The 14,540-nt window shown below is 41.1% G+C and overlaps 2 protein-coding genes across 2 annotated transcripts; one reads left to right on the top strand and one right to left on the bottom strand.

The window, feature by feature from the left end:
• Positions 1–15: 15 nt before the first annotated feature.
• Positions 16–1,055, top strand: UQCC6 (ubiquinol-cytochrome c reductase complex assembly factor 6). The gene is made up of 2 exons (XM_015864377.3): positions 16–165; positions 523–1,055. The coding sequence occupies exons 1-2, from the start codon at positions 58–60 to the stop codon at positions 616–618; spliced, it is 204 nt and encodes a 67-aa protein (XP_015719863.1). The 5' UTR covers positions 16–57; the 3' UTR covers positions 619–1,055.
• A 3,815-nt stretch (positions 1,056–4,870) lies between these two features.
• HSP90B1 (heat shock protein 90 beta family member 1) lies at positions 4,871–14,254 on the bottom strand. Its single transcript, NM_001323197.1, is given in 18 exon segments — positions 4,871–5,156; positions 6,275–6,373; positions 6,865–7,020; positions 7,113–7,191; positions 7,548–7,684; positions 7,944–8,189; positions 8,385–8,654; positions 8,923–8,988; positions 9,072–9,149; positions 9,231–9,368; positions 9,847–9,963; positions 10,441–10,557; positions 11,217–11,328; positions 12,140–12,471; positions 12,761–12,877; positions 12,954–13,095; positions 13,770–13,869; positions 14,185–14,254. Coding segments are annotated over 18 exon segments (2,385 nt in total). The 5' UTR covers positions 14,234–14,254; the 3' UTR covers positions 4,871–5,126.
• Between the last annotated feature and the right edge of the window lie 286 nt (positions 14,255–14,540).

Here is a 14,540-nt window from a genome sequence, read left to right as displayed (position 1 = left end):
GAGACCTAGGAGGGTGACGCAATTCCGGCGCGCCATCGATGGAGGTGGTTGGCCGCCATGCCCGCCGGGGTGCCCTGGTCCACCTACTTGAAGACGCTGGCTGCCAGCATGATGGCCATGTTCGCGGGAGCCGAGGTGGTGCACCGCTACTACCGGCCTGACCTCGTAAGTGCTACCGTAAATTACAGCATTTATAACAGGGAACCGAGTCTCTTTCTCTGTCACCGAGAAGAAAAACATTGACAGCGATGTCAAGCGGTGCCTTGCAGCTGTATATCCAACAGCCTGTAAACGAACCGTCTGTGCTTCTCTCTCCTCCTTTAACTCAAAGCACGCCTGGAAACGGGAGTCACATTCCAACAACGTTACAGGTCGATGCTGAAGCTGTTCTGCTTGCAGACATCAGTTGCTGTGGGAGATGCAGTGGCACTTTGGATTTGATGCTGTCTCTTGCAGTGTGTTTTGTGAGATCAGCTCATTTTTTCCTTCCACAGCAGTGACGTCTGTCTCTGTTTTTAACAGAGTATTCCTGAAATACCCCCTAAGCCTGGAGAGCTGAGAACGGAGCTGCTGGGTCTGAAAGCGAGGTCAGAAAAAGCTGAAGCGTCACAGCACTGACTGCAGCTTGCTTTCTGTGTGTGAGAACTATGTAGGTTGCTCCAAAAGTAATGCCTGTTTATTGCCATGGAGTTAACAACCGATGCAAGAAGCACAGTAAGAATTCTAGCAAATTGCATGCTACAAAGCACAGCACCCAGCACCTCTGGCATCATGGACCAGCATAATGGCACAGGAGGCGTTACTTTTGGAGCAGATTGAATAGGACAGCTGGAACATTTGCTCAACTCTCTCAGCTGCAGGAATCCATATGTGAAATACTTCAGCTTTCTTGAAAGCAGAATTATATGTGGCGTACATTAAAAATAAACTTATGATGAATTCTGCTAAGAATGTAATATGTTTTATGTCAAAACGTACAATTTTGTTTAATCCTGATTTGCAATGTAAATATTCTTCAGAATAAAAAATGTGTACTTGTGTTTGGCCAAGTCTAATGGCGTTTGAACCTTTTAAGCTGATGCCTTCGTTTCAGCTGGGATCATCTTGTTCCTACTAGCTGCTATGCTTATTTTTGATGTAAGATGCAAATAATGCTGGTAAGTTGCTGAATAGTGATTATATCAGGATTGTTTGGCTTCTGCTGCACTGCCAACAAGAAGCTGGCATTATATGAGGAGCTGGGAGAGGATACAACCAGGACAGCTACCCCTAGGTGCCTAAAGTGTCGGTGTTTGGCTTCCCAGGAAGGTGTTACATATAATGGTCCTGATCTCCTGGAGGCAGCTGAGCAGCACCCTGCTGATTGGAAGCCATAAAGCCCTTGTTTTGCTTTCATGCACTTTTACTTCAGCTAGTAAATGGTCTTACATCAATCCAAGAGACCCCTTGCTTCTACCCGTCTGATTCCCTTCTCCCCCTTCCACTGAGAGGCTGTGAGTGAGCAGCTGCATCGTACTGAGCTGTACCATGGTTAAAGCACAACAGCTGATTAGCAAGGAGAACAAGTTAAGCCTATAGTAAAGTCAAGTTCTATGGCCAGGCATTAAGGCCTAATGAGCTTATCTGTTCTTCTGTAGTAGAACCCCACTGAGCTGTTAGCATTTCCCACCTCTATAGACTACACAGCTCAGTTTTGTTCAGCGTAATCTAGAACGCAATACTAAGAATGGCAGCATGGACAAAATGAGTGTCTTCACTAGAGCACGCACAACTCCTAATACTGGTTAACTGCCACAGCAGCAGCTGCATGGGCTTTGTATTACTGACAAGAAGTCTATTTTGGGCTACTGGGTTGTTTTAGTTGAAACTGAGTACAGTTACAGATCACACACAAACTATGTATATGTATGTACTCCATTACATATTATGGCTGATTTTGATAGCCATGAACGTTCAAAACTGATGTAGCAAATACAGGTTTACTGTTCAGTCCTCACAGGGTCTCCACAAAGTTTTTATACCCAGAACTCAGAAATAATAAATAGCACAAGGATCTACAAACAGTTGTTCCAAGTGTTTTTTACACCTGTTCCAGCTGTGAAGCATATGGTATTTTTACATACACTTGTTTAAGGTGGGATCTGTTTTCTTAAGGAAAAAAGCTTGATGTTTAAGTTCTCCCTGTCACACAGCTGTTTGCAGCTGATCATCCAGAAGAGCAAGTGAAGAAGGATATTATCCTCCCTTCCCCCATGGAGTTCATGCTGCAGCCTGAGCTATGTGTCACTAGAGCACAGTCAAGTTTATTAATGAAAACAGCATAAAGGAGGTACTGGTTCCATCTCACACACTGAGTCCAAGTAAAATCAATCCAACGGAAAACATTTTACTAAGCTCAGCTGCAGTGGGACTTCTTTCACTGCATCTAAACAAAGGCAAAGAGGAGATTGACGCTGCTCACCTCAGCACATTTGAGAACAAAGCAACAGTTTATTGAAGAAAGATGAGGCAGTTCAACAGTATTTTGTTCCTATTCCAACTGACAGCATTCAGTTATCCCTTTGAAGAGTCAGGATTTACTAAGTCTTACCCTGAGTTACTGTCAGACTATTACCTCCATCATCCTGCCACTGCCTTACATCAGGAAATACATTCTACTTCAGATCGAAGGGCTGCAGAAAGCGTAATCATACATTCAGCTCTCTTTTTCCACATGGCTTCTGCTGCTAATGGAAACAAAACAGCACGGAGTACATTTTAGCTCTTGGTGGAAATCACTGCCTCGAGTGCCCATCTAGTAGCAGCAAAGCTGTCTGTATACCAGGTTTGAAGAGCAGCGGTAGCACTCTCCTAAAACAGTACAACTACTGCAGGAAAAGAAATGGCCTCAGTGTTGACTGCAAAGCTTTTTCCAGCAGTGAGACCATTCTACTGAGTTGACAGAAATAACTAAAAAAGAAACCAACCCAAACCTTAATAACCACATGCCTGTGCCTATTAATAGCAAACGCTTGTCATTTAAGGGTAAAGAAAGCATCCGGACCACAGCCATATTGCACATAGTATCCTCACATGAGGAAGAAGCACAAAGCGTGACTATGAAATGCTCTCTTCATTATTTCTAAAATGCAATCAGGGCATCCTAGAACCAACCAATGCAATGAGAACTTCAGCCATGGAACAGAGCAAAGTTTGTTTAGAGTCTACAAGGAGTTAACAAATTAAAGTAGTCGAACAATCCTACACTTCTAGAAACATCTGTTAGATTTCTGAGCTGCAGTAACAGACATATAGAAAACCTTAGTCTCAGTTGCTGCTCATCATGTCAAACACAATGTTTCTTACACATTAATGGATGTTTGAGTTCTTATTTCAAGCTATTATGTTCCAGATTCACAAAGAAATCTTTTAGGAAGCAGTAAATCAAAACCTCAGAAGCAGCTGATTGTTATGGAGCACAAAATGAAGCTACACCTGGCGTACTAAGAGGGCCATGCCTTAAGTGCTGCTCAAAGGAAAACTACAGTTGGTACCTGCTGGAATAGCACTGGTTGTGCCATTCAGCTTCCTGTAACAGTACACAACTTTGTACTTAAGACACTACTGCAGTGAGCAAAAAAAAAGAAGCAAAAACCACTTCTTTCACTCAATAAATTAAGCTCCTGTACTAGCATTAAACATCATATTTTATTAAAGTCAATGCCTCTGAATAAGCCCTAATTTGGTAACACCACACTAGTATATGGTATTTGTACTTATTACATGGAAACAGAATGCTTGGGCAACACAGAAACCTAGAGAAAGCAAATGGAAAGATAGAAAGCAACCTCTTCAGCTTATTGTTCAGACGCCTTACCTAATTAAATTTTACTTAGATTTCAAGACTTGAATTTTACTCTTTCACCTGGCTGGTTAATGACTCTACTGAATCAACTCACTTGTAGAGCACTACTCTGAAGTGTTTTCACAGAGGAAGGCTAGTAAAGTCAATGTAAACACTGTCCACCAACCCTGTGAAGGTTTGTTTCAAAAGCAGAGGCACTAGTGAGAGAATGCAGTGCTTTATCTAACCGCATAAAGATAATACAACGTATAACAAGGCGGTTGCCCCCAGTTCACACTCTCTACATTTCATAGTATTTCATTTGTTGTCAACAGATTTAGCTTGTGTTAAATTAAGTACTTTCAGTGGTTTGTCACAACAGTAGAACAAGAGTTCAACAACTTAGTGCCAAGAACTTCAACGTTAAAAAAATATACGTATAAAGTAGGACTACTGTGTAGCTGTTAGGAAAGCTACCTGAGTTAAAGGCAGGGTTACTGCAGTGGAACACAGAATAATCTCCCAGATAGCCACACCCAGTTGCTCTTCAGACCCTTCAAGGAAGTCACCTTTGCTCGACTCGGCAGTGAAAGCTACCACTGCCTGTTCTGTGGAGTGCAATCAAGACACACAATCCAGTACTAACTGTATTTTACATTGGTTTCAGAGAGCCTGCTACAATCAGCACTTAGCTTTTGTGGAAAAGTAACTTCGTAAGCAAAGCTTCAGTTCCAGCACTATTTTTAAACACCCCACCAGGTGACAGTAGTTACGCAACTTCTTAAATATTTACCCTACCCGGGTTTCCTTACAGCTCCCAGATACCAAGCATACTTGGACTGAACAGTACAAGCTGGTTAATGCAAAACCCTGCCTTCAGCGTACACTTGCTGAACACACAGCAAGCAGGACTGTGGCTGTACCAGTGTGGAGAGACATGAGGACAGCAAACTGGCAGTTGTATCAAGGACCTGAACACTCAGACCATCCCTTTAACTCTATGTAATACTGTGGAAGATGAACTTAGGTAAAATTTAGAGGTACTGGTGTTTGGGAACATTTTATTTTGTACATGACAAGATTTTACACCAAGTCAGTTAAATAATACAAATTTACATTCGTGAGGAATGTTTTTGTTTTTTTTTTCTTAGAAAAGTCAACTTAAAAAAAACAACAAACAAAACAATCTCCTTTGCCCTTAAACCCCACACCATCCCTCAACCTTTTACAGTGGAAAACAAACCAAAATCTAATTCACATCCTTCTCTTGACCTCCCAGTGCAGGACAGTAGGCGAGTGCAGTTTACAGTTCATCTTTTACATCTGTGGATTCCTGTGAAGACAAAAAACAAAGAATCAGAACCTTGCGTTTTACAAGTGCCAATGGTTGCAAGAGCTGCCTTAGATTAACTACTGTTGCCACTTTTCAAGGCATTACCCAATAATGCAACTTTTGAAGGTGAAAACATATGATGTTCGAACGACTGAACATCGTGTCTTGGCTATTGAAAGTGGAAAAAAGCTACGTTTGTTCCAGTGTCGCACATCTGTAGTTGACTACTATTTATCTTCACTAATTTCTTCACTATTTTTCAGGTAATGTTAGCACTGTTAATAGCCCTATTCTATTTGACTACAGCACTGAGAAGTTCAACTACTTCCAGTGAACAGTCAGAAACCTTCATGTAACATGCAAGTATCCTCACCCAGTAAGTAGAGCACATAAATTACAGAATCACCAAGCAATCACAGTACTAAGGGAATAACGTAGTCCTAACCCTATACAAGTCCCTCATTACTGCCATTTCACATCATGTAACTGTGAAAGTGCAGTTTAATAGCATCAAAACCAATGCAACAGCTACAGTAAGTATAGTTCTTCAAATGCATTCTTAGGAAATCTGACAGCTAATGGTAGCTGAACATCTCTCACAGCTTTCTATTTGTGCAAGTTACAGGACTCTTCCAAAAGCAACTTCAGCCAGCACATAGAGCTGGGACTCCATAGTGACTTTAAAATTCATGTCACTGAGGAACTAATACTGGAGAGCTCAGCAAAAGGAGATATTGTTAGAACTACAGACATACCCCAAAGTGAAGGCAGCACTGCTCTACTCTGCAGTGCTGTCTGAAATCTTAAGGATTTCAAACCATGCACTGATCAGTTTATTGATGGTATTTTGCCTACAGGCTGTGGAAACCCAGCAGGTATCAGGCAGGAGATCTGCTACTATATTCTTTAACTTGCTCCAAATACTGAACATACTTATTGGTTGTTTCTTTTTTTACAACATCATTTATTAAGGAATGATAAGTCATCTGTACCATAGTTTTTCAAGAAAGATTTGGAGAACCCAACACTAACAGCTGTGGTTACAGAAGACCAGTCAACAGATAAAACTGTACATGTAAAAAAAAAAAAAAAAAAAAAAGCCAGACTTGAGATCTTACCTTTTGTGTTTCACTGTCTTCAGCATCGGCATCCACCTCTTCTTCATCTTGCTCTGCCTCCTCAGCTGCATCTTCAGGCTCTTCAGGTTCTTCCTCCACCTGGAGAAGGGGACACAAACATTTTACTTGGTATTCAGAACCTGATTTGCATACATTGTTTACCAGTTGCAAACCAGCTAAATACAGGCTATTTAGCTACTGCCAGATTGTAGCGTATGGCCCACAGTACTTGAAAGATAAACCAGGTTCTGTTTAGCACTGACACATTATCACGTTCTTCCTGGCAGGATACCCAGCACATGTATGTTCCTGTACAGCATCACAGGAAGACACATACCAACTTAATATTTTTTCTATCAATAAAATAAGTACATGTATGTTTGGCCTCTAATTTACTTCCATAAAACCACCACACAAAGACAGGGCAATTCTTGAAAAGCATAATGGAAAAGCACACTCCAGAACAACAACAAAGAGGACACAAACATGAAGCAGACTCAACTGGGATCCTGAAACCAGGTGATAGCTCATCTTAGAAAGCAGATACCTACGTCCATTGTCATCTGCAAGCTGTAAGCAACCCAACTAACCTTTGCATCCAGGTCAATGTTTAAACTCAAACGAAGCATCCTTTCTATTCTGTCTCCATATTCCTTTGTGTCTGGTAACATATATCCCGATCTCAAAGTTGCAGTTTCAAACAACACCACTGCAAGATCTGAAACTGTTTTGTCATCTTCATTTTCCTAATATGGAAGCATCAAAAAGAAACAACAAGTTGTTAATTAAGCTGTGCACAACTATGCAGGCAATGTTTCACACTACTGGTATTTTTTACCTTAACTCGCCTCAGCATGTCTTTGATCAGTGGATGTCTGGGATTTATTTCAAATGTCTTCTTCTGGCTAGCATAGTAACTGGAAAGAACAGAAGTCACATCACTAAGTTTTGAAATATCAGGCCCAGCTACACCCTTAAACCCACATACACTAATGACAACCACAGTAACAAGTTCACCCCCTCTATTACCAGCTAAACACTGAAAGCATTGGAGTTGTGCTAAGTTTTTGCTCTCATCATCAAATGAGATGTAAATACCACCCATGAGCCTTGCTCAGAAAGTAGTTCTACATACTAGGTTGTCAGATGTTGCAACCTATCTGCAAGTGACCTTAAAAATCATCTGAACCAGATGGAAGCCTGGTGTGATCCCACCAAGGAAGGAAGGCCATCAACCGCATTTCACATCTGCTGCTGTGTAACTGAAGCTTACTTTGTAGATATGTCCTTCCCAGTTTGGTAAGCCTGAGCCTTCATGATTCTTTCCATGTTACCAGACCATCCATACTGACTAGCCACAAGTGCACATGGAGACTGTGTTAAACGTTGAGACAGCACAGCCTTTTCAATCTGTGGAAAATATGTTTGTATTAGTTCACAGCACCACTCCTATAAAGCAAGCAAACTCAACTGTACTTCAGTACTTTCTGAAAACTCTGAAATGACATTCTAACTTACTGCCTTCCCAAAGTGAGTTTTTAACACATCTATTAACCCAGAGAAAAGAGACCTTACTGTCAGCTCTACATCCCAAGAATTTATGAGACACTGTACTTCTAAATTTACCAATATGAATTTGTAATTACCACATGTAATGTGACATTTGTACCTTGTCCTTCAGAGCTTTGTCTTTCATCCAGTTCAAGAGTGGTTCAAATTCCTTCTCCAAGGCTTCACGACTCTCCTTAGACTTCTCACTTTCCTCAAACTTAACTCCTTCCTTTGCTACATTCTGAAACCTCTTGCCATCAAACTCTGGCAGAGCCTGAATGCAGTATTCATCTACAGGTTCAGTCAGATAGATCACTTCATAGCCCTTTTTCAGAAGGCGTTCAACAAATGGTGAAGACTCAGCCTAAGATGAGAACAAGTTGTCAGTTTAACAGTGTTGATGCCAGAGGCTACTATTTAAACTATAATACAAGGAAAACTGAACCGCAGTAGTAATACAAACATGGAATAGCCACATATACAATAAATACAGAAAGCTCATTATATTATTCATACTTAGCAAACTGGAAGCTGTAACCCTTTGTCCTTCCTCACGTACCTCCTTTCTGCTGGCACCTGCCATGAAATAGATTTTGTCTTGTTTCTCTTTCATTCTTTCCACATATTGATCAAGGCTTGTAAGGTTACTTTCATGATGGGAAGACTGGAAGCGAAGCAGTTTAGCCAGTCGTGTACGATTGGAATGATCCTCAATAACTCCAAGCTTTACATTAGTGCCAAACTCTTTCCAGAACGTGTCATTGTATTTTTCTTCCGCAATTTTCTTGATCATATCAAGAGTTTTACGAACAAGCTTCTTTCTGATCACCTACAGAAAGCAATGTCAGGTTATAACAATAAAAGCCCTCAATTCAGCCTCAGTACAATGAATGCATTCAAGACACTATTCCCAATTTAGAAGTAAGTAGAAGTAATCTGAATGAAGCTTGGGCTTACTATAGAGTTAGGAATGTGAAATTAAAGTATTAAAAACAGAATTAATCAAGCTATTTATCTCCTAAATCTTATTAGTCACCTATTCATTTAAAATTAGTCCCTTATTAATAATCCAAGATATGTGAGACCATCTATCTTACCTTTAGTAACTTATGCTGCTGAAGTGTTTCACGTGATACATTCAAAGGAAGATCATCAGAATCCACCTAATTGAAAGAGAAACTTTTTTAGTATAGCTAGCAGCCTTTGGATGAAAAACACACAAATGCAAATAGGGGTTAATACTTACAACACCCTTAACAAAGTTAAGATATTTGGGCATCATGTCATGGAAGTCATCAGTGATGAACACTCTTCTAACATACAGCTGAATTAGAAAAGAAAAAAGCAGTTATTACTTCCTTCATTTTCATGACGAATCATAGCTATAAGCATTTGCTTGCCTTACCTTAATGAAATCACTTTTTTTGGATCCATATTCATCAAATAAGCCACGTGGAGCAGAATTCGGAACAAACAAGATTGATTTGAAAGTTACTTCCCCTTCAGCAGTAAAATGGATGTAAGCCATTGGATCATCGTGTTCCTGTAAAGAGAATTTTTTTTTAAAAATCCATGTTGGCCGAGTATTGGCAAATCAATACTCTCCCATCCATAACATGATGTCACATGTTGCTGCACAGCTAACTGTACTTTGTGAGAAAAGAATTCCAAATTCTACTGGGTTACTCATACAGAAGTGTGAGATCTACCACACCTGCTTATAAAAACCAATGTGATAACAATAGCCCAGTGAGCAATACCGCAGAACATAGTTCTTAACATCACATTGTATTTACGTGTGAAAACAATGAGTCTTCTGTCTTTCACTACATACAACACAAACATCAATACTCTCTCAAACAAGATGAAAAATTAATTTGTCAGTACTTAAGTATAACAGCAAGCTCCACACAAGTTGGAATACCACCACCTACCCCCCTGAGACCCAGGTCAGCATTATCACACCACCCTCACCAGCAGTAAACCACTCCTTCCGAACAATCTCAAGGCTTTAAGCTTACCTTGGAAAATGTTCTGTAAAAAGCTTTATATTCATCCTCTTCAACTTCTTTAGATGGTCTCTGCCAGATCGGTTTAATGTCATTCATGAGCTCCCAATCCCAGACGGTCTTTTCAACCTAAGTATACATCAGGATAAATATTCATTCTTAGTTCAGCTTTTAAGTCAATTAAAGAAACTCCACTTTCAAGTCATAACAGAACAGAAAAATACTTGTTTATCAACTAGACAACAGACCAGGTATTCCCATCCAAATTTATGCATTAGTCTGAGTGCAAAGGAGCAGAAAGCAAATGCACACTTCAGTGTACCCTATGCACATTTTGCACTACGGTACTGTAATTTCTATTCTACTGCCATTCTGAGATAAGCTTTCCAGTAGAATATATGAGCTACTCAGTCAGTTCCCTCAAGTCCACTTCTAACAGTTCACTGCATGAACTCCCAAAGACTGAGTTAATTCCAGGACAACTGCCACTCACCTGTCTTATTTTCACACAAGTTTGATTTACCATCATCCTCCCCCCTCAATGTCAGCTTAATGAAAACTCCCCAAATCTCCATCAGTTACAAATCCTCATCTCAGAAAACTTACCTTCTTAGTTTTTGGTTTCTTCTCTTCCTCCTCTTCTTCAACCGCGGCTTCATCGTCAGTTTCTTCTTTCTCCTCCTTTGCTTCTTCCTCTTCAATGGGTTCTTCGACAGTCTCCGTCTAAAGAGACAATTGGAAGTAAGGAATGTTTAGCTTCCTACCAGGCATCTTCTAGCATTCTCTCAGCACAAGTTAAACTAGTGTTGAGAGATCAAGCTATCTGCCCTCCCACAAACATTAGTCAATAGACAGCTACCTTTTCTCAGCTACATTTTTTGTAAATGCATGCTATCCTGCAGGACACTGTGAGGTCACTGTCCTCAACTTTCAAGACCTTCAGCATGATTTCAGGTTAGCACTACACCAAGAAAACCTCCTAAGAAGAAACCTAAAAGTTGAAAGGCTGCCCTGCATTCAAGGATACCTAAACATGACCCTGCTTAAAAGCTTAACAAGCTTCCAGCTACTAAGCAAAGCCAGTGGAAAAAACATCTTTCATAGTAAACTGTCCAATCCTGCTTCTTTAGTAGAACTGAGGCATAACAAATCAAAGTTTCTTTAAATATGCCATTTAATAATGCATTAACTTCTGGACAGCATACAGCTAATAAAATACTAGCCAGTTCTTTCTTCCCACTGATTTTAAAAGACCTGAAGAATGAAGAGTCGAGAAATAAACCAGAAGACATTCTATAGCATGCTTACACTCTTGAAAGATCAGGCCCTTTCAAGACTTATGACACACAGCTCATAGCATATGTTTTGTTAAATACACTTACCTTGCTGCTCCACACATATATGGGGAAGTTTATGAACTGTGAGTATTTCTTGACTAGATTTTTAACAGTGTCCAACTCAAGATAATCAGATGCTTCTTCCTTCAAGACAAGGCTGAAGAAAAAATAAAATAAGTTAGAAGGCTACACAAGTATTTTCAATTAGTTTTAGAGGTGGAGATGCATTTTCCTACTGTTGCAGCTATACTGATTGAAATTTATGCAACTGTAACTGAACTACTCAGTGCTCAGCTATCTTAAAAATACAGCCTCTGTTCTCAATACTGCAACCAAAAGAGATATTTTGATGCTCATACGGACCATGATGTAATCTCACTGACTTCATCTTGGACCAGAGCACCAAAATGAACTTTTTCCTGCCAACAAATGGCACCGTCATGCTGGTGTCCTACCTTTTATTGGTAGAAAGTCCTGAAAATGATTTCAGGACTGAGTCCTAGAAGGCCCAGATCAAACTGATTTACATGCTCACAAAAACATAGGAAAATACATGGCTTTCAAATTACACCTAACCTGAAACTTGCATTAGATGAGTCTGATTACTATATATAACACAATCAGTTTCAAAGAGACAACTCTACAGCCACTGAATAGATTTTGTTGTATCACAACTTCACAACTGCACTGAGAAACTCAACCTGCAGGCAACTGCAGCTGTCCGGAACCACTTGCCAACAACAAGCTGTCAAGGTATTCATTGCTTTCTTCATTCTGTTAGATGGAATGAAGAACTGCATTAGTGCATTAACACTCCATCTTCTGCATGCAACTAGTTGTCCGGATGTTTCTGTTCTACTGGAGAAAGCTACAATCCAAGAACTGAAAAGTACATGTAATCACAATGCTCAAGTCATCCATGTACTGCAGATAAAAATAATTCTTATCCAAGGAAACCTAATACTTACGTTATGGTTGTACCACGTCCCAGAGTGTTTCCTCTTGGATCATCAATCACAGAGAACTCATTTGAATCTGACTCCCAAATATGTTGGGTATCATTGTTGTGCTTTGATGTGACAATAACTCTGTCTGCTACCAAGAAAGCAGAATAAAAGCCAACACCAAACTGGCCAATTAACTCAGACGTTGACTGGCTATCATTCTGCATTTCAGTCATCTTGTTCAGGAATTCACTTGTACCAGACTTTGCAATGGTACCAAGGTTTTTAATCAACTCCTCTTTTGTCATGCCAATACCTGTGTCTGTAACATGAAGCATGTTCTTCTCTTTATCACACTGAAAAAAAATAAGAAGAGGTAGTGTGACTTCATTTTAAATCTTAAGAAAGTACACTGCCTGGAAAAAGGGTTAAGAGTGCTAGCTATTCAAACATGACTGTCAGCAAAAGCTACTATTACCCAGATGAAAACAACAGTGGTATTTGATAAAGCTCATCGCTAGGGTCCTGATGCATCACTGTTAAGCACTAAACTGAATAAAGTAACCATGCACCAACCTTTTAAATCCCCATCACTGCTCTTTGCTAAGAGCATCAATAAGGAACTACATAACTAATGTTTCATACCTTGATTTTAACAGTGAGCTCCTCATTACCAGCAAGAGCATTCTCATCAGTCAAGGATATTAAGCGTATCTTATCCAAAGCATCTGAAGCATTTGAAATAAGTTCTCTCAGGAAAATCTGAAACAGAAACAAGTTGTCAGGAACTCAAGAACACAAACAGTTCTAACAATTCTAACGTGATAAAGATACTAACCTCTTTGTTCTTATATAAAGAGTTAATAATAAGCTTCATCATTCTGTTAACTTCTGCTTGGAAGGCAAACTTTTCAGATTTTTCTCTGATTTCTTTGATCTGGGATGCATTTAGGCCATCTAGCTGGATAGCTTCTTCTTCTCTGTGAGAATAATGAAAACCTGTCAAGCAGCCATGCCTACATACAATTATCATTAATTTTATGACCTGGCAACAGCAATAACGGTCCAGTGAAGGCAACAACAGGATCCTTCGCCCTGTCCCAGACAACATAAATACAATAAAATTAAATGAGATTTACAATATTATCTACTCTCACTTGCATACCTACCATCTAAAACTTGAGCAAAAACCCACATATGTGGGTAAAATTATTTTACTTGTAAGAAATTCAGGTAAAACCACAATTATGTTACAAGGACAGCAATCTTCAACACATGGTATGCTACACAGGAGTTTAAGTCATTTGTAAGCATAGACCTTTTCAATCAGCACATCGTTAATATCACTTATATTCTTAGACGCAAGAATAACTCTCTGCCAGTGTATGCAATTCTCATGCAGCTATTGCAATTAGATGACATCAAGCAGAATATTTCTGAATCCAAGCTCTCAAGCTTGCCCCAGTACAGAAGAAGCAACAGTTCTTCCCTTGAGTACCTATTTCTCAGAACTGACTGGGCTTTGTTTTGGAAAGACATTACACCCCCTCCAGTCTAATCTTTGAGAGATTAAGCATTACTGAAGCTAGAATACTCTGAAAGCAAGAGAAAGCCTTAATGCCACAAGTAGCTTAGCAGCATCCCTGTTACTCACCTCTGAACAACTTCATCATCAGTTCGGGATCCTTCTCTGCTTTTACCCAGATCTTCCTCCACGGTCGCATCGACATCCACCTCCTCAGCAGTCACCGACGCTGGATAAAACGAGCAATGCTGCATCCGGTCGCAGCTCTACCAGCATCTGCGCCCCGTTCCTGATGAGGCCGCATCCCCGCCGGACCCCAGCCTCACCCCCAGTTACGGCGCATGAGCCGTGAGCGGCACACCCCTCCCCCGCTCCCCTGAGGCGCCTACAGCGCTGGGATGGAGGCAGCGCTGGCTCCCTCAGGGCCCAGCAGCAGCGTCTCTCATCCAGAGGCCTTCATCCCCTCAGCTAGCGCTGGGCCGAGCGCCGCTGATGAGGACACCGCCCCCCCACCCGACGCTTCCAGAAGGACTAGAGCACTTACCGGCCAGGAGAAGCGTGCATGCCAGAGCCAGCACCCACGCTGACTTCATGATGCCGCAGCTTGCTGTTGCAAGAGAAGAGCGGCCCAACACGCCCTGCCCTGAGCCGTACAACGCCGCCGCCGCAAACTCCCGCACCGCCGCCGAGCCCGCTAAAGCGGTGGCGGCCCTCCCCCTCCGCCTTATCAACGCGCTCCGACGGACGGCGGGGGGAGCTCTCCGCGCGTGGCCAATGGCAGCGCACCACGCCAAACATGCAGCCAATAGAGAACGTTGGCATGTGGGGCTTGGGGCTTTCACTGCCAATCGTGGCTTTCCATGTGCGGTTTCCTGCGGACGGAGCGTGGCCGGCGTCGAT

The sequence above is a fragment of the Coturnix japonica genome, chromosome 1 (genome assembly GCF_054131305.1).
Source record: "Coturnix japonica strain WE chromosome 1, WE-NBRP24, whole genome shotgun sequence".
In the NCBI taxonomy this organism is placed as follows: domain Eukaryota; kingdom Metazoa; phylum Chordata; class Aves; order Galliformes; family Phasianidae; genus Coturnix; species Coturnix japonica.
The sequence above is the reverse complement of the archived record's forward strand: the minus strand, read 5'-3'. Positions and strand labels throughout refer to the sequence as shown.

Coding starts and splice junctions, on each gene's coding strand:
- UQCC6 (XM_015864377.3), top strand. CDS start 58: ATGCCCGCCGGGGTGCCCTGGTCCACCTACTTGAAGACGCTGGCTGCC. Junction 166..522: donor GCTACTACCGGCCTGACCTC/GTAAGTGCTACC, acceptor TGTTTTTAACAG/AGTATTCCTGAAATACCCCC.